The 26,477-nt window shown below is 39.3% G+C and overlaps 1 protein-coding gene across 7 annotated transcripts in view; it reads right to left on the bottom strand.

Annotated features, from left to right (window-relative positions):
- Window positions 1-26,477, bottom strand: part of Atp13a5 (ATPase 13A5) — a 103,016-nt gene that overhangs the window by 59,809 nt on the left and 16,730 nt on the right. For 2 of the 7 annotated variants that reach the window (XM_087186695.1, XM_087186696.1), the window contains exons 6-10: window positions 22,618-22,786; window positions 19,151-19,285; window positions 13,252-13,324; window positions 12,246-12,374; window positions 6,677-6,919 (exon numbers count right to left, since the gene is read on the bottom strand). In XM_087186695.1, the coding sequence (XP_087042821.1) occupies window positions 6,677-6,919; window positions 12,246-12,374; window positions 13,252-13,324; window positions 19,151-19,285; window positions 22,618-22,786 (749 nt within the window). The remainder of the gene's footprint in view (window positions 1-6,676; window positions 6,920-12,245; window positions 12,375-13,251; window positions 13,325-19,150; window positions 19,286-22,617; window positions 22,787-26,477) is intronic. The other 5 variants (XM_087186697.1, XM_021255560.2, XM_087186699.1 and 2 more) reach the window with 3 other exon arrangements.

The following is a 26,477-nucleotide window of genomic DNA, read 5'->3' as shown; positions in this document are numbered from 1 at the left end:
TTTCTCAAATATGGCTTTCCTGCCTTTGGAGAACAGAAATATAGTTTCCTCCTACTTGCTACCTAGGCATTTTAAAGTTCTCAAGTGGTTTTTATGATCTGTAACCACGAGTTTTCAGTTAAGAAACAACCTTAGCAATGCTCTAAAACTCACTAATTTTAATGTAAACTAGTCATAAATTTAATTAAAAATGACCAGCCAAGACAACAAAATTATAGAGCAAACCAAAGCAGAGCAGTATCAAAGTGCAAGGTGTGTTTTATTTCTATGACTATGTGGCATGGCAGAAACATGAGTCGGGGCTGAGAACAGTGAGCTGGGACCAGGTCATGGAAAGCCTTGGTGTGTAATGCCATGTGAAAGTCTGATACTAATATAGCTGGCCATGAAAAAGTTTTTGAGCATGGTATGCGTGGACTACTACAGACTATGTTTTGGAAATGTGACTCTGGTGAAAGTTTAGAGAAAGATTGGGGCAAAAGTGGAAAGGGAAGAGTCAAAAGAGTATTTATGTTGTAATAGCTTAGATGTGTGGAGACAAAAACCTACACAAACCAGCAACCAGGGGAATGAAGGAGGGCGGACAGGTCTCAGGAGACACTAGTGCAATCACAGGGATTTGGTGCCCATTGAGAGAAAGTGAGGAGTTAGAGACGCTATTGAGAGACTTGTTAGATGATGATGCTCTTAACACAGAGAGCCAATACAGGATGAGTTCACATTCAGGTGCCTGACTTTGAAGTGTCTGTAGAGCACTCAGATGGAGGTATCCAGCAGGAAGTTTAATGCACAGCCTCGCAAGCAACTCTTTGAACAGACCGTAGTTGACAGTGACTTTGGCAATCACTGAGGGGCTGTGTTGAGAAAAAAGAGAAGAAGCTATGGGCATAAGCCAACCCAATATCACTGTTTTGCCTTGAAGGTAACCTATATCATCTGTGTATATCTTCTGCCCTATACAGGGGTTTTAATAATAAACCATTCAGTTAAAATGTGGCAATTCAAAATAATAAAGGTCTGATTAGAAAAGAATGGCTTCCAGGCTGCCATTCCACCACTCCCAGCCCAGAGGTAGGGGATTCTGGGTTGCCATTCCACTGATCCCAATGCAGAGGAGGTGAGCCATGTGGGCACCAACAACACCGCCCCCCCATTGAAATGAGAAGACACATAAACAAGTCTCAAAACCGGATTTCCAGCTCACCTACAGCAACCCCAAAGGGAAAGGAGATGGAACACTCTGATACTCAACCACCTGGACTCTCTGAACTGGCAACAAAAGAGGATCTGGAAAAAATGAAATCAGAAATAATTTCTCACATAAAAGCAGAGATTGTGCCCATAGTACAAGACAGGATTAAAAAATCTAGAGAGGACACAGATAAAAAAAAATAGAGGAGCTGAGGAACATGATGGAATCCCAACACAGGAAACAGATGGAATCTATAAAACTGATACAAACAGATTTCAAGGAGATTAAAAACACCATTGAAAGTCTACACAGCAGAATGAACCAATGTGAGGACAGAATTTCAGATATAGAAGATAAGATTGCAATAAGTGACCAGGAAAAAAATTGCTTTAAAATTATAAGGGACCATGAGAAATCACTCCAGCAGCTACTAGACAATGCAAAGAAGAATAACGTAAGACTGATTGGAGTCAATGAAGAAACAGGAGAGAGTGCAGATGACATTAAAAAAAACTATTCACAGAAGTGATGGCAGAAAACTTCCCAAGCAGGAGAAAAGAACATGACATACAGATTAGTGAGGCATATAGGATTCCAACTAGCCTTGATCAAAAAAAATCTACACATAGGCATATAATTGTTAAGATTCCAGAAAACTAACAGAAGAACAAAGTTCAACAAGCAGTTAGAGAAAAAAAACAAATCACATACAAAGGAAAGCCCATCAGAATCACAACAGACTTCTCAACACAAACCATCAAGGCAAGAAGAGCTTGGAGTGATGTACTCCAAGCCATAAAGGAAAACAGCCTCCAACCCAGATTGATGTACCCTACAAAACTATCTGTCAAAATTGATGGAGAAATAAGATACTTTCATGACAAAGAGCACCTTAGGAACTTCATGAATACCAAACCAGCACTCCAAAAAATTTTAGATAATATCCTAGGAACAGACAATGAGGATCACAACCCCAGGAAGACCAGCAGAAAGAATCCATTGCGCACAACAAGAAATTAAATGCAAAGGGGGAGAATCCAACAAAAAGAAAAAGTCATGGCAATGATAAGTCAATATGTATCAGTTATACTCATCAATGTTAATGGTCTCCATTCACCAATCAAAAGAAATAGACTGGCAGAATGAGTCAAGAAGCAAGATCCAACAATATGCTGCACAACAAGAAACACACTTAATTCAAGACGAAACTCATAGACTGAAAGTTAAACGGTGGAAAACAATATTCCATGTGACCAGGAACCCCAATGAAAAGCCAGGAGTAGCTATTGTCTTTGTAGATCAAGTGGATTTCAAACTAATACTGATTAAGAGAGACAAAGAAGGACACCACATCCTTGTAAAGGGAACAATCCAACAGGAAGAGATGACAACCATAAATATCTATGCACCAAACACTAGTACACCCAACTATATAAAACAAATACTAATGGACATGAAAAGTCATATATGCACTAATACAATAGTAGTGGGGGACCTCAACACCCCACTGTCACAAATAGATACATCAACTAGACAAAAAATAAGTAATGAAATACTAGAACTCAATCGAACTCTTAAACAAAGGAACTTAAGAGATGTTTACAGAGTGTTCCATCCCACAAATTCAGAATACACATTCTTTTCAGCTGCACGCAGGTCATTCTCCAAAATAGACCACATACTCACTCATACAACGTGTTTAAGTAAGTGCAAAGGAATTGAAGTTATCCCCTGTATATTACCAGACCATAGTGCGATGAAATTGGAGATCCACAGCAAAAGAAATCACAAATATTTCATAAACACATGGAAATTGAACAACACACTTTTGAATAACCAATGGGTCACAGAGGAAATTAAAGAAGAAATCAGACAGTTCCTTTAATTAAATGACAATGACAATACAACATGTTGGAATCTACGGGACACAATGAAAGCAGTCTTACGAGGGAAATTCATAGCAGTGAATACACATATTAGGAAAACAGAGCGAGCCCAATTAAACAACCTGATGCTGAACCTCAAGCTTCTAGAAAGAGAAGAGCAGGACGAACCCAAAGCTCATTCAAGGGAGGAAATTATAAAGATCAGGGCAGAAATCAATTCAACAGAGACTAAGAGAATGATACAAAAAATCAATGAAGCCAAGAGTTGGTTCATTGAAAGAATAAAAAAAATTGACAAACCCTTAGCCAACCATATCAAAAAAAGGAAAGAAAAGGCCCAAATCCATGCAATTAGGAATGAAAAGGGTGAAATTATAACACACCCAGCAGAAATCCAGAGGATCATCAATACCTACTTCCAGAACCTATGTACCAATAAGATGGAAAACACAGAAGAAATGAACAGATTCCTGGACACATATGAATTACCAAAGTTGAATGAAGAAGACCTAAAAATTCTAAACAACCCAATATCAATCTATGAAATTGAAAATGTAATTAAACACTTACCAACTAAGAAAAGCCCGGGTCCTGATGGCTTCATTGCTGAACTCTACAAGACATTTAGAGAGGAACTACTGCCAATACTGTTTAAACTCTTCAACGAAATTGAAAGGGAAGCAATACTCCTGAATTCATTCCTGGAAGCAAGCATCACCTTGATCCCCAAAGCAGAGAAAGACCCAACCAAAAAAGAGAACTACAGGCCAATCTCATTAATGAACATAGATGCAAAAATCCTTAATAAGATACTGGCAAATAGAATGCAGAAGATCATCAAGAAGATCACACACCCTGACCAAGTGGGATTCATCCCAGAGATGCAGGGATGGTTTAACATACACAAATCAATCAATGTAATACACTATATCAATAGACCCAAGGACAAAAACCATATGATCATCTCAATAGATGCAGAAAAAGCATTTGACAAAATCCAACATGCATTTATGATAAAAACTCTACAAAAATTTGGAATAGATGGTCTCTACCTCAATCTGATAAAAGCCATCTGTGAAAAACCAACAGCCAATATCATACTAGATGGTCAAAAACTGAAATCCTTCACACTAAAATCAGGAACAAGACAAGGATGTCCACCATCACCACTCTTGTTCAATATACTTTTGGAAACATTAGCCATAGCAATTAGAAAAGAGAAAGAAATAAAAGGAATAAAAATAGGAAATGAAGAAGTCAAATTGTCATTATTTGCAGATGACATGATACTCTATATAAAAGACCCCAAGAACTCCACCAAAAGTCTTCTAGACTTAATAACCAAAATCAGTAGAGTAGCTGGATACAAGATCAACACACAAAAGTCAATAGCTTTCCTTGACACGAACAATAGACTCACTGAGAGAGAGGGCAAACAATTCCTTTCACAATAGCATCCAAAAACCTGAAATATCTGGGAATCAACCTAACAAAAGAAATCAAAGACCTCTTCTCTGAAAACTATAGCACTCTGAAAAGAGAGATTGAAAATGATATCAGAAAATGGAATGACATCCCCTGCTCCTGGGTAGGAAGGATCAACATAGTGAAAATGGCCATACTTCCAAAACTGCTATATAGATTCCATGCAATCCAAATTGGAATCCCAGCAGCATACTTCACATACCTTGAGAAATCATCCCAAAAATTCATTTGGAACAAGAAGAGACCCAGAATAGCAAAAGCAATTCTAGGCAACAGAGACATGGCAGGGGGTATCACAATCCCCAACTTGAAACTATACTACAAAGCTACTGTGATAAAGCTGCATGGTACTCAGGCCAGGGATTTAGCTCAGTGGTTCCGGCGCCTGTTGGACAAGCGCATGGTCCTGAGTTTGATCCCTAGTACCAAAAAAAAAAGAATGCAGTGGTCCCATTTTAAAAAATAAACAAATAAATAAAAATTTAAAAAAATTTTAAAAAAATTTTTAAAAACTGCATGGCACTGGCAAAGAAACAGACCGGAGGACCAGTGAAACAGATTAGAAGATGCAGAAACAACTCCAGACACACTCAGTCATCTCTTCTTTGATAAAGGAGCCAAACACCCTCACTGGAGGAAATATAGCCTCTTTAATAAATGTTGCTGAAAAAATTGGGTTTCAATTTGCCAAAGATTAAAACTAGACCTATATCTCTCACCATGCACTAAACTAAAATCGAAATGGATTAAGGATATAAATATTAAAATAGATATGCTGAATCGGCTGGAACAGAGATTAGGTAGAACTCTTGAAGACATTTGGTGTTAGAAAAGATTTTATGAACAAAACCTCAGTTGCCCGTGAACTAACACAAACAATCAACAAGTGGGATCTCTTCTTATTAAAAAGCTTCTGCACAGCAAGAGAAACCACCAGCAGTGTGAAGAGACAACCCACAATGTGGGAAAAAATCTTCACCTGCCATTCCTCAGACAAAAGTCTACTATCTCAAATCTATAAAGAACTTTAAAAAATCAGACCTCCCAAATTTAAAGATCCAATCCAAAAATGAGCCTCTGAAATGAACAGACATTTCTCAGACAAAGAAGTAGAAATAGCAAATAAACATATGAAAAAGGGTTCAACATCACTGGTCATTGGAGAGATGCAAATGAAAACAACGCTGAGCTGAGATTCCATCTCATTCCAGAAAGAATGGCTGCTATCATGAATTCAACCAATAACAAATGCTGGCGGGGCTGTGGGGAAAGAGCAACCCTGCTTCACTGCTGGTGGGAGTGTCAGCTGGTGCAACCACTGTGGAAATCAGTATGGAGATACCTCAAAGAACTAGGACTGGAAGTCCTATTTGACCCAGCTATTCCCCTGCTGGGTATCTTCTCCAAAGAATTAAAAGAATCATACCACAGTGATATATGTGTACCTATGTTCATAGCGGACAATTTGTAATAGCTAAAACTTGGAAGCAGCCCAAATCCCCATCAACTGGAGACTGGATAAAGAAAATGTGGGTTTTTTTATAAAACGGAGTACTACTCAGCCATAAAAAATGAGAAATTACAGACATTTATAGCTAAATGGATGCATATTGAGGCGATACTCTTAAGTGAAATAAATAGGACACACATGTGTAAATACCAAATAGTTTCTCTAGTGTGAGAAACTGAAAGTGTAAATAAGGACTAAATGGTATAATAGATAATGCGAAATACTAAGAAAAGGGGCAAAGGGGAAGGGGAAGTGGGAGGTGTAGGGGAAAGGAAAGAATGGAATGGAATTAATATGAGAAAATGAGAAATGGGAACAAAGTCTTTGTAAATAGGGAGGGATGGAGGGGTTGAAGGGAGGGCAGGGGAAGGGGGAAAATTAAGAACCAAGAGAGATTATGTAAAGGTGCAAATTTCCAATGATGAGTGTCATTACATGTTATACCTAAAATGTACCAATACATAAAATTTTTTTTAAAAGAATGCAAATGCTATTACCAGAATTGATAAATTCCAAAATCCTAAAAAATAAACAATTTTTCCCTAATCCACCTCTCTCCACCTTCAGGCATAAGCTAAATTTTCAGAAGTGACATCCACTAACCTGTCTGCAAAACAACAGCTCTTACAGGCCCCTGCCCAGAGGGCTTGACTTGGATCACTTCTGTGCCACAGAAAAGCACATGTTTCCGATAGTCTTCCAAGCTGTGGGACTTCCAGGGCATGGTGTTCTCCACATGCGGCAGTGGTGTCTTCGTAACAGGTATGCTTTCTCCTGAAGAAGAGTGCATCTTGCTGATTCTGTGTAAACTCAGATAGCTCCTCAGAACTGGTGCTTGACAGTTTCCTGAAAGTATGTGATCACAACTAACACGACTTTAATGCCCACCCTCTGAGTCAGATATCTGTTCTTAGGGACGCTAGCAGGGCAAGCAATGGTAGACCTGATTCTCTTTCAATTTTTGTTTAAAAATCAGCTTTTCTTTCTTATCCCTGACCTGCATGATTTGTTGTTGTGATTGAAAAAGTAGCCAATGTTAGCTGTCACTTAACCATTCTCCCAAGATTTCCTCAAGCCCAGCACTGTTGCAAGTAATGGAGGAGAAATATGGCACACGTGGCACATGGGTAGTTATTGCTATTTGCCTTTCATTCATTCATTTATGCATTTGTCCATTCGTGTACCTGTTCATTAAAGAAGTACTTTTAAGTGATTATTCTGTGCCAAGAACTGTCCTGAGAAGATAGCAATAAATAAGAGATTAAAATACTGCCCCTACAAAGCTAAGGGAGCCAGGCTAGAACATCATAGTCATCCTACCCCATTTCTAGGTGAACCCTATCAAAGCCTCCCTTTATTATTCCATTCTTCTTCTCAGAAAATCATTAGGCATTTCCATTATGTAAGGGATAATGCAGCTCAAGCTCTCTCACTGGATTATCAAAGCTCATCCCAATTCAAACATTAAAGCTACTTCCCCTTCCCAAGCATTTCCTTTCTTGACCTTTATTGACTCCCATTTTCCCTTTCCCTTTTCCTTTTCTTTAGGCCAGAATTTTCAAAACACAAATAAGTTCAGAGTGTCAAAGATAAATTTCAGAAACAAAATAAAAATGTTAAGAATATTTCCAGGCTCCCAAATTTTAAAGACACTAATATGAATTTAAAATTCCTTCGATCTTTTGCTAAACTTTCAATTAGTACAACAATATGTCATCTTTCCAATTTGGAAATAGTATCATATTGATTATAGTTATACAAATTTAGGTCTTATCTCTCTAGGTAATAACTGAGGGCAGAGACTTTTCATATATATTTATACTCTGCATTTTCCCAAGTGGCATATAATAGGCTCAAAATATATATCTTTATTAAATGCATTGAATGAGTTATATAAAAGCAATTATCCAGGTTTTTCTATTACTGTTTTTTTTAAAACTAGTTTCCTACTATGGTACTATTTTTATATCATAAGGTATAAGAAGCTATAAAATTTTTATTAGTGGTCTTTGAATGTTCCTCAGGAAATTCCTTTCTCCAAGCATTGTCCATATGCCATTTTCTTTAAAAACAATTATGATATTCCTCTGTTGTATGAAGTTACCAATGGTATTCTAAATCACGTTCTACAAGGAATAGAATCTTTTGACAAATTTGCGAATCATTGTACCACATTGTACCACACCTCCAGAATACTAATCCACAATATTTGCTTTACCTAATACAGTATTAGCAAAGTTTACACACACACACACACACACACACACACACACACGCACACACACATTCAATGGAATTAGAGGCACACAGGTATTGACCAATCAAATATGAAAGCCACCTGGGGATACTGTTCCAGAGATGAAGTTCAAATTGATTGACTTTATCCAGAAATGATTTTTAAGTCTCTTACACTATCCACATGTTGATGAGGAATCTCATGGCTTGGACTTTCTTAGGAGCCCAAGAAAGGATGGATTTACCTACAAAAGATTGGGGTCTAAGGAGCCTGGGCTGAGTTTAGAAAGGAGTCCTGTTATCATTCACAGTCAGCTGGAGAGCTGGCTCCTGGGACCTGCTTCCTTCCCTTCCCCGAGGGAGCTGGGTGCCTCCACATGGGGACTGTGTTTGAAACATCATGTCCTTATTTATTTACATTTCTGGGACTGTAAAGGATTTATCTCCATGTGACTCCAACACACAACACAGTGCCTGGCACACAGTAGGCATTTCTGAACCTTTATTAAATAAATTGATGGGAGTACTAAATGTTGGGAGTAAAAGAAAGGCAGCAAGATGAAAGAAAGGGAGGACAAGAAGAAAAGAGTGAAGGATCTGATTCTAGCTACTCTGGCAGGATATCAGTGTGAACTAACCATTGTGGGGCGTTCCCGTGTGTCCAGCTCAGGCCCCACACACTCAGATAAATCAAAGCTTTCATGAGTAGAGGGAGGGGAGGGAACTGTGGCAGAGTGAATGCTACCCCTCTCCCCACCATCCCTTAGGACAGAAGCACTGATTATAGCTATAGGACCTGAGGACAAAATGCCTGGGTTTCAGTGGTTGGTTTTCTTCATAAAGCAAAATTGTTAGTGATTTATGTTATTTATGTACTATCATTCCCATTCATTCTCAATTTGTGTATTTTCCATTTCCTCCCCTAGAATGTCAGCCCCTTGAGGGCAAAAGTCTCACTACCCTGTCCATCACTGTATCTCCAATCAGTGCCTGCTAATAAACAACTGTGAAATAAGCAAAGGTACAAGCTAACAAATGAATCCACTCCTCAGCTACACCATACTTAAATTGCCTGATGGTAAGCAAATTATTTACCCTCTCTGGGTCTCAGATTTCCACACCTTAACAAAAATGCAGATTGCATACATAACATATAAAATGTGGGTACAAAGCTGAATATATAGGAAAACTAAGAGAAAATAGCTATTGTGCCAAGAAGCAATTGTAAAATATTAATAGAGTCTCCGCCACATGACAGTCACTGTTGATTCTTGACTTCTCCTCTGTGAGTGGCTCAAGATCTTGAATAGGATCATTGTCTCAGGAAAGGAGGCAGAAAAAATGGACAGGGGAGTGGATGACTGACTGGCTTTTGAGTTTTAAAAGTCATTCATAAATGAGACCATGGATTTGAGGGGCTACCTAAGGGTAATGCCTTCCCTCTACTGCATCTCTACCTCAATTAAAGACCCTGGACTGGAGTTGGAAGAGAATCCAGAGGAGACTTACATGATGTGTGTCTCTAAGAACGGTATGATGAGGAGACATGCGATCAAGTTTTGGAAACACAGATGAAAAGACCTGGGTCTTTCCAAGTGGTAGGCCTCAGGCAGTTAGGGTAGAGCAGGAACACCTACAGGGGAGATACCCAAAAGCACGTTCCCCTTCTCCATGCCCTATACAACCTAGGCTAGGGAACAAGGATTGGAAAGACTGCCAATATGCTGGGAGGACTATCTGGTACCCCAGGTATTCCCATTGGACACTTTCCAGAATGCGAACATTTGGAAAGAAAATAAAAATTTCATGTAATTTTAAAATAAAGCTGAGCCTATTGCATAGGCGTTTATGGCAGTGGGACAAAGCAGAAGGAAGGTCCCAGCAATAGGTGGCGCTGTGGGAATGCCACATAGAGTGGGGAAGTGATGAGGTCCAGTGGTGAAGGCAGCCTCTGCACCTTTGGAATCCTCTTCCTCACTCCTGTGTCCTGCATGTTTGGAACAAACACCGTCTTCACTTCTGATTCTCACTCACCTGCTGAGCAACTTGGGTCTCTTTCACTGCAACTGCAACCTCATGTATAAATTGGTATTAGAGTGGCTCTTACTCTAATTAGCTTTGTGCCATGAAAAAGTCAGAAGGGAAGGTTATTTAAAAACCATAAGTTGCTACAGAGGTGCTAGGAGTATTTACTATTTTTGTTCTTATATAAATAAGAATTTCTGTAGATGCAAAGGACTATTTTGCACATGGAAAAATAGATCTGAAATCATATTTGGGGATAATTATCCCAGGACATTTATAGTTTCAGAAATCTAACCCTAATCTTTTGATTGTTCAACCAGGATCCTTTGTGCCAGTATTATGTGCCTTAGTAGAAGGATCTATGTAGTCGATGCAATAAAGTATTTAAAGCATGCTGGGAATTAGATTTTTTGAAGAAATACATATATATGTATATATTCTATTTAATATGTCCATCTCCACAATTTACTTTGGTCACATAGATATTAGTTTAGTGCTGGTGACTTTAATTTTTCCAGAAATGGACATCAGAAAAAGACACTTTCCACTTAAGATCTTTTTAGGTCAGTTTTGTACATTTGTTGAAAGGCAGCATTATTTACTATTACTGATTCTTTGGGACTCTCTGACTTTTCCTAAGAATCAGGGAAGGGACTGTACATTGACCCCAGTCAGAGAGAGGAAAAGGAACAGACTGAGGACTGAAGCCTTTCTGTCTTTCCTGCCCTGTTTTCCCATTGCTCCTGTGTGTTCCGCTGCCAGCGAGAGAAGCCATTCTGCACCAGCGGCTGCGGGAGACAGGAGACAGTTGCTGCATGTGACTGAGAAGGACAGTTTTTCTCGAGCTTGAGGCTTACACGTTGGTACCATGGCAACATTCTGGATAAAAGATGTGATCAGTGTGCAAATCCTCATCACTGTCATTATAAGGCAGTTAGATTTCAACACATTTAAGGGATATTTTGTAATTATACTAAACATATTTATGTTTACCACATTTTCTTGTCTCGATTTTAAATTAAGCAGATCCATTTTTAACATGAAATCTGCTTATGCCGAACAATTCAGGAATAGATAATGAACTTTCATTACATTTAGGTTGTGTTAAAGCTTTGTGTATGTCTTTGCTCCCTGACTTTATATCATTTGAAAAATAGAAAAACTCAACAATCTGTAAGCACAAAAGACAAATAGTTTTTAATCTCTGTGTTGCCATATAGGCTCTTTTATTACAATATGCTGTGTTTTGTGGGGTTTCTGTACCTAAAGAACATTTTATAAATAGTGCCGTACATAAACACAATGAGACTTTACAAACTACAAATGAAAACTAGGACAATGCTAGCTATAACTGGAAGATCAGTTTTCTGCACAGTGAGAACAATTGCAGATACAAATTCAAAGGAGAATGGAGCTGGTACTGTCTATGCCTTAAAGTTCAACACAAACTTTTCAGTGAAACCTAGTTTTCTATCCATGGAGTACAGATCTGAATAAAATCTCTACACTCTTCCAAATGTGGGAATTGCTGGCTTTTTAAGTTGTATTATGGTTGGATATGGGTATAAACAGTTCTCCTATTTATGAAAAGATTGTTTCAATGTGCTTGCCTGTTCAAGCCCTTTCCACTTACCCTATTCATCCTACACGTTGGACAATTAGTCATATATGGTATTAAATGTTTCTTATAGTTTTGTATTTATTCTGGCTTAATTACCCTACTATTGAACACTGCCTGCTCATGTATAGTGTGTCTCTATGTCAATGAAAGTCTGGGTGTGTCTCTCTCATCTAACTCTCCATGTCTTAGCAGGGGCCTGGTACTAGGTCAGTAAGTTTATGTTGGTATGATTTGCTAACATGTAGCTTCGATATTGGACATGGAGGAGGAAGTACTGTGACAAGTGCTTACCTGTGAGCATGCCTTCGTTCACCACACAGCTCCCGTCAATCAGAACAGCATCACATGGCAGTGACAATTTCCCTGGAAGAATAAGAATATCCCCAGGAACCAAGAGGCGGGATTCCAGCTCCTGCAAACCTGTGTAATAGCAGAATTTCTATGACTAGCCAATCTTCTTGTTTCTACATAAGAGCTAAGGGGACTAAGGACACCTATCAACCTGCTGGCTAAGGGTTACCCTACCTGTTTACGTGCTCAAACCCCCTTCTACTCCTCTGAAAATTCCAAGAGAAACAGGAATAGGGAATAGGTACCTGGAACACAGCAAAGGATTAGCTCAGCAACAAAATTCTATTTTGAGTCTGGTACCAGGTCTGTGTTCGACCCACAGTGAATACTCAAGGGTACTGGTGGGAGGAGAAGTGCCCCTGGCTGCTGTTTGCTCTTCACCTGTGCCCGATCCCTGGCCCCTTTGCCTCAGTAGACTGGGACCTCGTGTAAGCTGTTATCTGCTGTGTTATATGCTGTTCTCCAGGGCAGCTCTTCATTTCTTGAAAAAGTCAGTGGCTATTCCATTCCAAGCTGGCTGAGAGCCAATGTGAAGTGTCAGCCAGCATTTAAAAGCCCCATTTGGAGCTACTTTCTAGCTGCAGAGTCTTTGGATTAGTTAGTGGAGAAAAGCTTACTCAGTAATTGCCAAGTAAATGAAATACGGAGGGCAGAGGGAATCTGAAGTAACCCAGACATTGGGTAGCAATGGCTCCATGGGGCTGAGCCAAGACAGAGGCACATGAGGGGACTGAGAGGCTCCCAGGCCTTGCAGAAGCAGGAGCAGCTTTTGCACAGACTCGCCTCCTTGCGTTTCATGTCTCAGGTGCCATAATTGTCTCATGCTAGTCTGAGTCCTGGGTTCAATCAGAAAAGACTGTTTCTCTTTGACTAATAATCAAGAACAAACACGAAGGATCCCACTCTGAAGTGGTAAGATGCTGAAGAGGCAGAACATATCACTTACCTTTGTCTTTTACCATGATGGTAACCTGGACTTTGTTGTGATCTTCCACGAGCCTGTGCAGCTTAACTGATTGCTGCCAAAGTAAAGTCAAGATTTCAATATCAGACACTCCACACCCTAAAACCACGTTGTCTCCATACAGCCATACACGCCCACTGCCAGAGCCAAACAACTCTGGGCAAAGGATTCAAGCACTTCTACTTTTGATACTCCAGCTTACCTGCCTCAACCCCTGGCTATCTGGCCCACCACTTGGAGAAGCAATTGCATTCCTGAGTTGGATGTTATTTCACACCCAGGAGAAACAGCACACCGTCACTGTCAGAAGGACGGAAACTGACATACCAAGGGTTCACTTCTTGAGGGTGCATAATGCCTGTTTCCCTGTGTGCAAAATAACCAAGCTAAATTGGCCCATGAGTAGCTTTCTGTCACTAAGAGCCTGTGGCTGTTTCATTTGTGTTTTCGTTGCATGAGGCACAACCATCCCCTGTGCTACCAACTGTGCATTTGCAGGTTGCATGAATCTGCAGGCTGGAGTCTTGCTGCTGTTTTGAATCCTAGTGCGACCACTTATAGGCTATTTGGTTTGTTTAATTCCTCTTTGCCTATCTGAGAGGGATAATGATAAGTTTATATTTTATAGGGCTTTATTAAGTTAATTAATTCTCATAAAATCCTTTCTTTGTTCAGAACTTAGTACTGTGCTGAGAGCTTGTGAACATTGGTGAGTAAGAAATTTGCTGATAGAAAAACAGTTGTGAGCACAGATCTACCAGGAAGACTTGCTTGAAGTAGAATTTACTGAAATAAGGCTCTACGCAAAGGGGACAATGGAGGGGGCCGGGGAAGTGGATGCACCATCTCCTAGGACAATTCAGAAAGCAGGAAGCAGGGGAGAGAGGGATTTCACCCATGGACCTCCATACTGACTGGGGGCCATCGTCAGCCAGAGAGAGGCTGCTGCTGAGCCAGCTGGGACAGGGCTGAGCCTTTGCGACAGCACTGCCCCTTTTGTTTGAATGCAGGGACTGGGACAGCCCTAGGTAGAATAGGTTAGAACACTGTCAGCAGCACTCAAATGCAGCTTAACCTAAGCCAAATATAGAAGTTCTTTTTCTTTTAGATATTAAATCATTTTGACCTGTTCTGTTGATGAGTTTTAATGTTACAAATGTCACCAGGCTGAGACAAGCATTACAGATAATTATGCAACTTTCTAGTTGAGAGAACATAATGAATTCAGTGTTAATATGTATATGGAAAAAATTATTATTCCCTTTAGTTTTCCATGAAAAGTTAAACTTTGCCAACTAGGATCAATTGAGTGGAAGAAGTAATGTCATCTTTGGGTAGAGATTCATTGTCCTTAATTGTATTCCTGAGGTTTGGCTGCTTGAGCATGCATTTAAATGATGGGTAATAGTGAGACCATCAGCTGTGGTTCTATAGCAAGAACACTAGAATCACCCCCAATTCCTGAATTGTAGGTTTGTCCTACCCACTAACCAGCCAATTGCAGTACCTAGGAAATCTCATCTTACAAGCTAGTTTTTCCTCTGTACACAGATAGATTACATTGAACTGAATCAATTCCAAATTGCCTTCAAGCTCTAGAATTATATCATACCGATTTATTTTACATATCAGAGCCTTATCAGAAACCCTCAAGACCACAGAAGAAACACACAAGGCATGAAAATCACTCAAACTATCATTTTTTACAATAGTTGAAAAGCATTACATGACTACTACATGCTAAGCACTGTTTTAGGCACTTGGAATAAACTGTTTGTATTTTTTAATCTCAACAAGAGTTTATGACAATGTTGTCTCTCCAACACATATATAAAAAACAAAAAACAAAAACACCAATGTATACCCAGGGTTGAAAATGTTCCAGTGACTTTCCCACATCATTTACTTATTAAGATTACAAACAAACCAAGGCTCATCTGACTCAAAAGCATTTTCTGTTGATGAGTGTATTCTTCTGGTGCTTGAAAACATCATTTTTCTTTAGAGAATAAACATCCTCCCTCCTTTCAATTATTTTCTTGCTCACCAAACACTTTTCGTCAATGCCATGATAACTTTAGCCTAGCTGAAGAGGATGATAATCCACCCATTTGGAAGTGGGGAAGTATGAGTTAATAATGCTTGACAGTAATTCTCAGACCTCATTATGCTGTAGAGCTGGATTTGTTTATCAGATTTAGCATTCTGTGTAACCTGCCATGCTCCCATGCCTTTGCTCTGTCTATTCCCCAGAATGTTCAGCCCAGTTTTCTCCTAGCAAACTCTTTCTAATCCTTCACATAAAGCCCTGCTTCAGTGTCATCTCCACCCCACAGTCCTCACCTTCTGCAGGAAGAGTGCATTGTTCTTCTCCCTGTGTCTCCACGTGGGCTGGTGAACTGATCCTGTTCCATTAGAGCTATCTGTTGTCAGCTGAGGCAGAAAGTCCACAGAAGAAAGGATCTATGTGTTCATCCTTGAGTCTATCACATAGTAGGCCCTCAGCAAATATGCACCTAACAGAACTAAGTTATTGTACTTCTCCCAACAATGCTGGAGTAGGGTAATGTAAGTGTCCTCTTTGAGCTAATGTACTCAGAAACTCTACAAGTGCAGGTTTCTATGGCAACCAACCAGCCAGGAACAGGCAAGTCCTGTGACGCTTGCCATGACTGCAAAACTCGTTGCCTGATTTTCATTAGACTCCCTCTGGTTTCTCCAGTCCCTCTCCAATGGGACCGGGATTGGTTTACAAGACTAATTTCCATATGCTATTATGCAGTATCTGTTGCTTGGTGTGCTTGGGTCTGCTGTGGCTGGATTTTCTCCAGAGATGAGTAACGAGAGCATTAACTCAGGTGTCGCTGGAGCACAGTGCAGTCCTGAGTGAAGGCAAAACACTGTGGACCAGGGACGCTAGGTGCCAGCTCTAACAGCCACTGTGGTAGACCCAGGCACAGAGTCTGGAAATAGTGTTCAACGTCAACACCCTTGAGAGACACAGCTTGCTCTTGAGGGAGGCAGCAAGAGTGTGAGTGCCTTAGGCAAGGTCAACTCCGTGCAGCATGATTTGCTGCTAGAGTAGGTGCAGGATGGTTTGTTCTGCAAACATATCCTCTCTTACAATTTTTAAAAGCCTGTGTTGGTTTAGCTAAATCTTTAATTCCATGAAATGATGAATTTCAATATAACTCGATAGAAAAGTTTTTCACTACTGAGGATTAAACTCAGGGCCTTGCACATGCTGGGTAAGTGTTCACTGAGTGCTGAGATGCATCTCCAGTCTTTTTAAATTTTATTTTGAGATAGAGTCTAAAGCAGCTGCTCAGGCTAGCCTTGAACTTGTGATCCTACTGCCCTAGCCTCCCAAGTAGTTGTGCTTGCAGGTAGGTGCCATTGTACCCAGATCTCAATAAAATGATTTGGAGGTGGAAACAGATGTTCCTCCTTTCATTCCCACCAACTTCCTTCCCCCAAATCTTACTGTCCCAACCAGGTGTGGGGATCACTTTGAGGATGTGCTCAACATAACCATGAGAAATACTTGATTTGGAAGCAGAAAACCTGGGGCTCAGGTCTATGGCCACTGTTAGATGGTATGAGAGCAAGTCAATTCACCTCCCTTTGGTCCCTGTCCTTCCTTCTCAGGTTGAAGGAGGACATAACAATTGTATGTGTTTCATTTTACAAGTTGTCATGCCCATGCAAACACATACACTGAGGATGTGGGGTCCTATTGTAAAGTGTAAAGTACTAAACAGGTATTGATTGTTGAGGATTTATAATTTAACATGTTCCCACTGGTTTGTACCACTGGGGTACATTCATGACTGTCCCATTGGGCAGCTTCTACCTTTGGTAGTAGAAGTGCTGCAGTTACACATGGTACAGTTATGCATGTGCCAATGGTGGTTCAAGCCGCCCAGCAGCAAGACGTATAAATCATGCCCCCATCATGGAAGTGTGCAGCTGCAAAGATACAGTTTCAGGAAACTGGCACATTTTGTATGGAAGCCTTACAGGTTGGGTCAGATGACCTTTTAAAACAAATACCAGCTGCTAATGAGATTAGTGTCTTTTCTAATTCCTTTTCTTTCTCTAAAAGAAATTCTTCCCAATATGGTCACCAAGTCTAAAGTTCCCATGTTACTCATTATTTTTGGCAAAGGAATTTAGGGGTTCAGTTAAGATACAGAACTTGAATGTCTAAATTCCATTAAGGATTTTACAATAAATGTTAAGCAAATTACAAGTGGAAAAACCTGAAATCACCTAAGTTTGGAAGGGACACCTTTTTATACAAAACAGGAAACCCAGAAACCATGAAGGAAAAGAGAAACACATTTAACTGTACATAACTGTTAATGTACAGCAAAAGTTACAATCAAGAGGAAAAAGATAGACTAAAAATAAAACTTTTCACATATATAGTGTATATAAAAAGCCCATTAATAAAAAGAAAAATTTTAACTCAAATGGAAATAGGTCAACATTCAGTAGTAATCAGGGAAGTATACATTAAAACATCAGATTTTTAAAAATCTTTTAAAGTAAAAATTTTAAATATCAATACTATATAACAGCAAGTGCTGCTGAGGAGCTGAGGAAATTATACTCTTGTGTGTTGCTGACAGAAGGAATTATTTCACTGGGAGAAAATTATATAACAGGATCTATTAAAATTCAAATTATATCTATCCTTTTATCCAGCAACCTGGCTTTTGGTTGCTAGGCTAAAAAATGCAAATACTAATATGCAAGCATATACCTACATTGTAGTTATGTTTAATTCAACATTATTTGTGATTGGAAAACTGGAGGAAAATAATATTATTTCCAATAAATAAAAGAATGGTTGAATAATATATGATACATCATGAAATGTATGACAGGATTTAGAATGATTTATATAGTTGGTTGATTGCTATTTTATATATAGATATAGTAAAGTAAAAATAAAATGGCCTAATTACATGCATAATAAAGTTCTCTTTTAATTTAAAAATTAATAAGTATATAAATCTCCATATAAACAGGTATTATATATGCACCTAATAGAGAAGAAAAAGTGAAAAAAATGTGTGCACCTAATGATGACACTGATAAACAAGTAAACAAATACATATATTTACAATCTTGGTGTTTGAATTTATATTTCTGCAGATTCCCCTATAACAATAATTTTTAAGCCTTTGCAGTGCATAACAATCACCTGTTATGAATCTGTTAAAACTATAGGTCCCTGTTATTACCTGGATATTTTTATTTAATAGGTCAGAAGCCCAGAAATTTCATGCAATTCTTGTGCTGACACACTGTCCCACACAGAGTTGAGAATCAAAACGAATTTATTCTATAAACCTTCCTCAAACTCCCACATAGAAATTCCTCTATTTCTTTTAAATTTTTCTGCATTCTGAATGAAGGTAAATCTTCATTCCAAATGAAAAAATAGACATTATAAGGGAATCTTAAGGAAAGACTTAAATTTTCATAAATATTTAGATGGTAGATGTGTAGAACAAATAGAGTATTTAAGTGGAGGCATCGGCCGACAAGTCACTCTAAGGGACGTGTCTTGATTAATACCCACAACTGAGATGCTCCTACTTCCCATTCTCCGAAAACCACAGCTAACACCATGAATCCATCACAGCATTCTTCCCAGCACACTCACACAGCCTCAGTCTTTCTACGCACCCTATTCCATGAAGTCTTCATCAGTCCTCTTACTGAGATTCTACATTTCATAAGACTTTGCTTATTGTTCTGTTACAGCTTTTGTTTGACAAAGCAACTCCTTGCTCTCTTTGGAAATTCTAAAGCTTTTGTTTCTTTATCTGGAAGCTAAACAAGATCCAACCGTACTGTTGTCGCTTACCTGTCTCAAATCATACACACTTAAGACAATGGAGATAATGGTCAAAATGATGATAGCCACAGAGTATTCTACGTAACCCTGAGACAGCCACAGAGTTAGGGTGAAGGCTTGGAATACATAGAATGGATTTAAAACCTGCAGATACAAAAATAGCACTTGAGTCACTTTCTATAGACTTCAGTAGCAGTCTGGTATAATTTACTCACAAAATGTTTTTTCCCATTTTTAATATACAATAACCTTGAATATTGAAGAATTTACTTAGAACTCCACTAATTTGAGCAGAGACAATGTCAGGCACATAGAATATAACATGAAGGAGACATAATTATTTTTACTACTCAGAGCCATGCCTACGATTTGATAATTCTTACGTATTTTGACTTTTCAAAAATATTTATCAGTACCAAAATCTAATGGTTTAGTTTTCTAAAGAGATTTTTCTATCATGGAGGAGAAACATGATTCAGTTTCTTTTAAAAATGAACTTTGATTTTTGAACATTTTATTACATTGTTTCATGTAATTATATGCTGCAGATTTAGTCAAGTTGTGTAATAAAAATGAAAGATTCTACTCTTATCCAGATCACTTTAAAGTGACATATTCTTTAAAGTCACAGGTGTAGCAAGATTGTCTGAGGGGCATCTGGTTCCTTGAACAAAGATGGTCCTTAAAGCAATGTTCTACCAAAGGCTGCAGGGCAGTCACAGGCAGACAGTGTCACTAAGACCCACAGATGACCAACCATGTGTGCACATTTTTGGTTTCTTGGTAATACTTTCAATTTTTCATTCCCTCAATTCTCCATCTCGGTCTTAGTGGTCTTCTACTGGTAATTATAGCAGAGAAGACAAATGTAAGGAACTAGAGAAAGGTCAAATGAGGTACAGCCAGAATGAAAATTAAGGGGCCCATTGAAACAGAGAAAAGATTCTTTTCTTGGGGGAATGCCTCTTATTTTTATAAATGAGATGAAATGTTAGCTAAAACAAATGATTCTCTTTCTTACCTCCACTTTCTATAATTCCCTAATATAACAAATACAATTTTACTTTAGTCCCCAAAGCAAATGACATCTGGGAAATAGGTTAATAGGCTGTTATCTTAAGAGTTTCTTGAATCTGTGGATATATTTTGTAAGTTTAAAAAGCTTTTGTTTCTTAATGTTTCTTATTATTTGCATCTAAACTGTTCTACTTACAAATAACAGATCTTGTGTTTACTTGGCATAAAACCCTCTAATTGTAGATTGTGCGGTAATGGTAACGTGATTTTGTGTTTATACAAATCTAGTAGAAATTTGGTTAAATTCTTTCTGTAGAAGAAATAGCAACATCATAATTAATTACCTTCTTATCCAATATTCTTTAGAAGCCAAAATGTGAAGAAGGAGTTTTACTATCTTTTTTTCTTCTAAAGAGGCTAATACATGGGTGATAGAAAACACTAACACTCCTTTCAAATAGATCAAATTGACACCTATAAGAATCTTTAGCAGTTTGACAATGTACTTGAATACGAAGTCTAAAGAGCAGCCTCTTTTGGATAGCTGGGGAAGCTGTAGGTATATAGGGGTGGATATTGGTAAACAGAAAGCTTCTGTACCTTCTACTCCATTTTGCTGGAAACCTAAAACTACTCTAAAAAATGAAGTTAAAAAACAGTAGCATTGCTTTTGCTCTAGACAGAACACCAGAGGATAAAAAATTTTTATACTAGAATGATATAGCCATGCTCCAAAACAAAATGATCATCTTCACAGATTAGACTAAAAATCTACAGCATTTGTTGGGGACTAAAATTACCTGCCCAGTGACTTCTAAGAAAGAGCTAGACAGTGGCAGGTGGAGCTCAGTTCCAGAGGCAACAGAGACCAAATGTGATCCACAAGGGATGAGAGACAGAAACTAGGCCTGTGGTAATAAACAGAGGTTAGCAGGCTTCCTTCCCACCGTGTATGGCTTGGAGATTCTGCATTCAGGGATGGCTCAGTAGCTAAGGGTAGAATGGGAGAAAACAGAGCTGTGGTACAACAGCGTGGTACAACAATGGAATGGTCAAGGCCCAAGCTGGCACATGCCCCCATCTGACTAGTAGAGGAGGCGACTCACACCTCCAATACAGACCTGATTCTGAACCAGGGACCCCGTGGGGACAGGCTGGAGACAAACACAGAGCCATCAAAGAGGATATCAGGCTCAGGGAGGAAGAGGGAATGGGGGAGAGAAAATGTCCTAATTGGATGAGATTACAAAAATAATAACATCAAAGCACATACAAAGATATTGTTTTTTAAAAACTACTAACAAAAGAAGACACTCTCAAGAAAATAGATAATAGGGCAATTTGGAAAAGACCAAAATAATAACATTTCAAATCCTCCAAAGTCATAGAAGTAATAACGTTGCCCCAGTGTTGTGCCCCCTTCCCAACTGATATGTTGAAGCCTTCCTCTCCAGTGTGTTAGTATTTGGAGGCAGGGACTTTGGGAGGGAATTGGGTTTATGTGAAATCAAAAGGTCAGGGCCCCCATGATGATCCTTACAAGAGGAGGAAGAGACCAGACCTCTCTCTTCCCTTGAGAGGACACCGTAGGAAGGTGGTGGTCTGAAGCCAGCAAAAGCCCTCACCAGGAACTGACCGTGCAGACACCTTGATCCTGGATGTTCCAGTTTCCAAAACTGTGAGAAATGAAGGTTTTCTTTTGAAGTTCCCCAATCTATGCTATTTTGTCATAGTAGCCGGAGAGAAGACATCCTACTACCACCATCAGCAAAACCAAAAACAGAACAAACAGGAGATTCTAGAACTGAAATTTATCTCTCACTCTTATTGTTTACATCTAGATGACCCACTGAAGCCTCAGGTGATCATGGTGGGCTTTGGGGAGTTGACGGGGTCATGGGGGGTGATTCTTGTCAGTGGATTCGTTCCCCGGATGAGTTGAGAGCTAAATGTGATACTGGGAGGTGGAACCTGGTCGGAGGAGGTGGGTTTCAGACTGGGGCATGGCCTAAGAGGGTCTGCCCCCTCCTTCCATCCTCCCTCACTCTACGCTTCCAAGTCTCTGTGCCCCCCACCTTGCTGTCCTGTCTTGGAGCCAGCCCACCACTAACTGAAACCTCTACAAACTGTGAGCCAAAATAAACCGCTCCCTCTGTAAGTTGTGAGTGCAGGGTATTTTATTCCAGTGAAGAGGAACACTGAAATTGGGAAAAGATTTTAAAGTGGATTGGAATTTCAGATAAGTGGTTGCTGGAAAGGACCATCAATCAGAAAAAAAGAACCTTAATAGACAAGAAAAATGGAGTCAAGGTACCAGTAACAAAAAGAAGTTGCATTAAAAGCAGATTTCATTCACATTAAAGTATTTATGTGCTGCTTAAGTTTCCTCTGTGTACTAGGAAATTAAAAGTAAAGGAAGAAAATTATTTTTTCAAAAGACAAAGAAAACAGCTAGTTACCTGTTTAACGAGCAGCTTCCATATGGGCTGGATTTCAACCTCGATGGCGTTGGGCCCACACACGAGTCTTCTGTAGAAGATGAATCGGCTGTGAGTGTCACACCTACAGCTCTGGCTAGTGACCACCAGGCAGGCCACAAGCCACTTCTGCTCTTTAGAGACATTGTGGCTTCAAGTAAACAAAACACAGTTTGCAGGTACTTTTGAAACACAAACCAACTAATATATTTTTAAAATGAAAGTCAGCTCATGACGAACAAAGTTGTTTTTCTGTCATCAGATGTATCGTGTACATATACCAACTCCCCACAGGGAATGTAAACATTATGTACTATAAACATGTACTAATAAAAGATGGTAAAAATATGTATTAGTTTAAAATGTTTTTGGCACAACTCAAAGGGTCAAAACAAAGTTATAACAACATTTTTAGTTATTCTTTAAAATAATATGATTACATTTTAAGAGCAACTGAAAAAGACACAGATATGAGGGTACTCCTAGACTTGTCCAGCACATAGCTCACTCTTGATGCTAAGGATCATGTCTGTCTTGCCTCAGTATCTCCAGCACCTAGGTCAGGCCCTTAGCATGCGAACTGAATGAAGGAGCAGAGGTACTGAAATAGGACATATAGTCTCCACCTTGTCAGTGTATACATTACCTACAAGGTATAGTCGTGTGTACATTACAAAAAGAAGTCTTCGAGTTTATATCATAATTTACAATTTATTAAATTCTTGCAAGTGTCATTTGATCCTCATGGTAGTCCATAGGAAAGCTTCATGTCCCCATTTTGCCAATGGAGAAACTTGTTTAGGGTGGGTGCTCAGTCACAGAGGTTCACAGCTACTGTTAATATCAACAGTACAAGTTTTAGGTGGTGTCCAAAAGTGCATTTAGCCTTTTATATGCATTCACTTCTTTAATCATTTTATTATCCTCTGAGGTTTTCTATTATCCCCTATTGTAAAGAAAATTGAAGTTCAGATAAATTAAGTAACGGTCCCAGGATTCAGAACTAGAAAGAGACAGTGCCAGGCTTCCTAACATGGTCTCTGTGATTCTACTGCACAACTCCACCTCAGCCAGTCCCAGGGGGAGAATCTGCATGAGGGATCTTGGGTGGCACTGAGGTAGACCAGAGAGCTGAGCCCAAGTTCATCTACTTTCCGCGCCATGCTTTTCCAACTAGTTACTGCTTCCAAAAGGTAGAGAGAACTCACACTAAGATCTTCTGACTGCATCCCATGGAGACACTGAAGTTTGATGGTGTTAAGAAAAGAGGGCAGTGGCACCACCCCTGCCTCACAAGCACACAATCCCCGGTACCAAAAGAAAAGAAAAGAGGGCAAACAGCTGTGCTGTAGTGTGACTTCACAAGTCCCTAAACCCCATACCTCTCTGTTTTCTAGGAGTGTAACTTTCAAAGGGTTATAGAGAGCATGGTACATAAGCATGATTTCTCTTCTGAATTTTGTTTCCCTGAGACCTGAGGAGTAAGAAAGTAGAGTCTCACTGTGTTTGCAACCCTCTCTCTCACCTGAAGTTTGCTTCTTTCTCTTTTGATGTTCTATTTTCTCATGGAACAGCTTCTGCCATTTGGAGCTGTGCATTGATGGCAAATGTACCCTCTTTTTGCCCCTCACTCGGGTGCTTTTCCTCTGGCACCGACAAGCATGCCTTTTTCCTTGGTGGCATGGCATAGGTTAAAGACTAAGTTTGACCCTGCAGAATTCCTGAGCCTGCCATGAGCATTTCTGCCCAACTTCTCCTTGGGCAACAGAACACTGCTGCACTGAGTCAGCCCTGGTGAGAGCATTTTCACCACAGAGATGAGCAAATTCTACCCACCCAAGGGTAGAATTTTTTTCTTCCAGGTAACTAGTCAGTAAGGGTGCCTGCCTCATTTGCTGCCAGAGACATGTGCTTCTGTTCTCAGGAGGCTGAACCAAAGGACAGGAGAAAAGGTGAGGGGAAAAGGTGAGGGGATGCCCAAATTTTCAACTGTCCTGATAGGAAGACTGCTTGCCTAGATGAGGATCAGGTACGTTTCTTTTACTCTCTTGCTGTATTTGTCCATAGGATCCCATTCATTTGAAGTAAAAGATTTTGAGTGCCTATGAACCTGTCTGGGAGAGACACTAAGATACAAAGTTAAGTTCAGCTCAAGATAAGTGAAGACTGGGACATGGAACCTTCTGGGACAATTTCCTTGGTCTCTTCCTTGTGCCTTCTGGAAATATCTTTCTGGGATAAAATTAACTCCCCTACTAAGATTTATGTAGATCTCTACATTTTCCCCTCATTTAGATGTTGCAGCTTTTCATCATGTATGATTCTCGGGTATCCCTGTCCTTTATTTCTCATGTTGCACACTTGTTTGTTTTTTAATACGAGCAAGTTCACATGCATTTAGGCAATCGGCAAGCTATCACTTAACCAACCCATCAGTCACATTTAGATTTCATTTTAAAATCCTATAGTCTTACCCTAAAAAATGAAGGGGAAAATGCTCCACATTCTACTTACTTTCTTTTCACCCACCATTAAGATATCCCTATGAAACAAAATATGCCTGTGTTTATGAGATTACCTTGATCTCCTCTATTTTTCATATTTGGGAAACCATACTCTATCTCCCTTATTGGATTGTCAAGTTCTTTATTGTGTGGGCCAGATTTCAATTTAATTGTGTATGATGTTTGTTAAAGCTCAGCACTTGATAAATAAGGACAAATGCGAGGTAGCTACGCTGATGGGCAAGCTTTCCTGGGGAAATGGTTTCCTCTGCAGAGTGTTACCTACATCTATCAGTGAGATTTCATAAAAGCCTAAGATCAATCCTTGTACCTAAAAGCCGTTAACTCAATATTTTTTAATAACTTTGAAAACTTTTTGTATTTAAATGTATTATGCATTACTTCTGAAATCTTATATAATGACACCATTTCAAAGGCATTTTGCAGCATTGTTCTGGTCTAGATGCTGGCTCATTTTTTATACTGTTCTAGAAGAGGAAAAACTTTGAAACAGCAAATCAGTTAACTCTTAGGCTTGTTTTGTGTAACAATATGGTGTGCTTGCTAAAAACACAGAGTTCTTTCTCTCAGAAGTAATCATTTCTTCCTACAGAAATGTTTAGAATTTTGGCGGTAGAGTTCCAAACCAATTTGTAGCAGATTTCTTCTTAGTTTGAGAATGGCTGGCTATTAAGAAGATTATACAGATAATGTCCCTAAAACTGGCTGAGAAATGAGTATTATGCCTCTGGTGAGCTTTGTAAGGGTTCGCCAGGACTGGCCATGTCAAAGCATAGTTGAAGGAAGCAGGACTCTATCACTGTGGGTGAGTCAGTTAAGCATGTCCTAATCCATGTGAACCTGCAAGTACCAGTCTTAGGTGTGCCACTATTTTTCCCTCTACCACCCATCAGAGGATGTCTCTGGGACAATGACTAAGTGTTTCTTTTTACATTACTGGTTCCTCACAAAGTGTGTGACATATTAAAGGCATATAGTTCATAAGTCAACAGATATGTTCATTTATTCATTTACATACAAATATCTACTGAGCTCCTGTCATGAATCAGGAACTGTTCTAGGTGCTCCAGGTACAGTGGTGAATAACATGACTGACAGACAACATCCTCACCTCCAAGGCTATATGTTCTTTGAAAATGCAACCTTACGCTCCTTCTGACCTCAGACGATGTGGAGCATTAAGAGGCTGATATTTATGATTTGATCCAAGATTTTTTGGATGAAAGAAATAAATAAGACTATTCTACAAGCCCAGGAGCAAAGATCAAATTGTATTTAACCATCTTTCCCTTCTTGCCTTTTCTTTATAATAAGTTC

The sequence above is a fragment of the Heterocephalus glaber genome, unplaced genomic scaffold (genome assembly GCF_053883595.1).
Source record: "Heterocephalus glaber isolate CG9 unplaced genomic scaffold, H.glaber_assembly_v1.0 deba00001504, whole genome shotgun sequence".
Taxonomy (NCBI): Eukaryota; Metazoa; Chordata; class Mammalia; order Rodentia; family Bathyergidae; genus Heterocephalus; species Heterocephalus glaber.
This window is presented reverse-complemented; position numbering and strand designations above follow the sequence as displayed.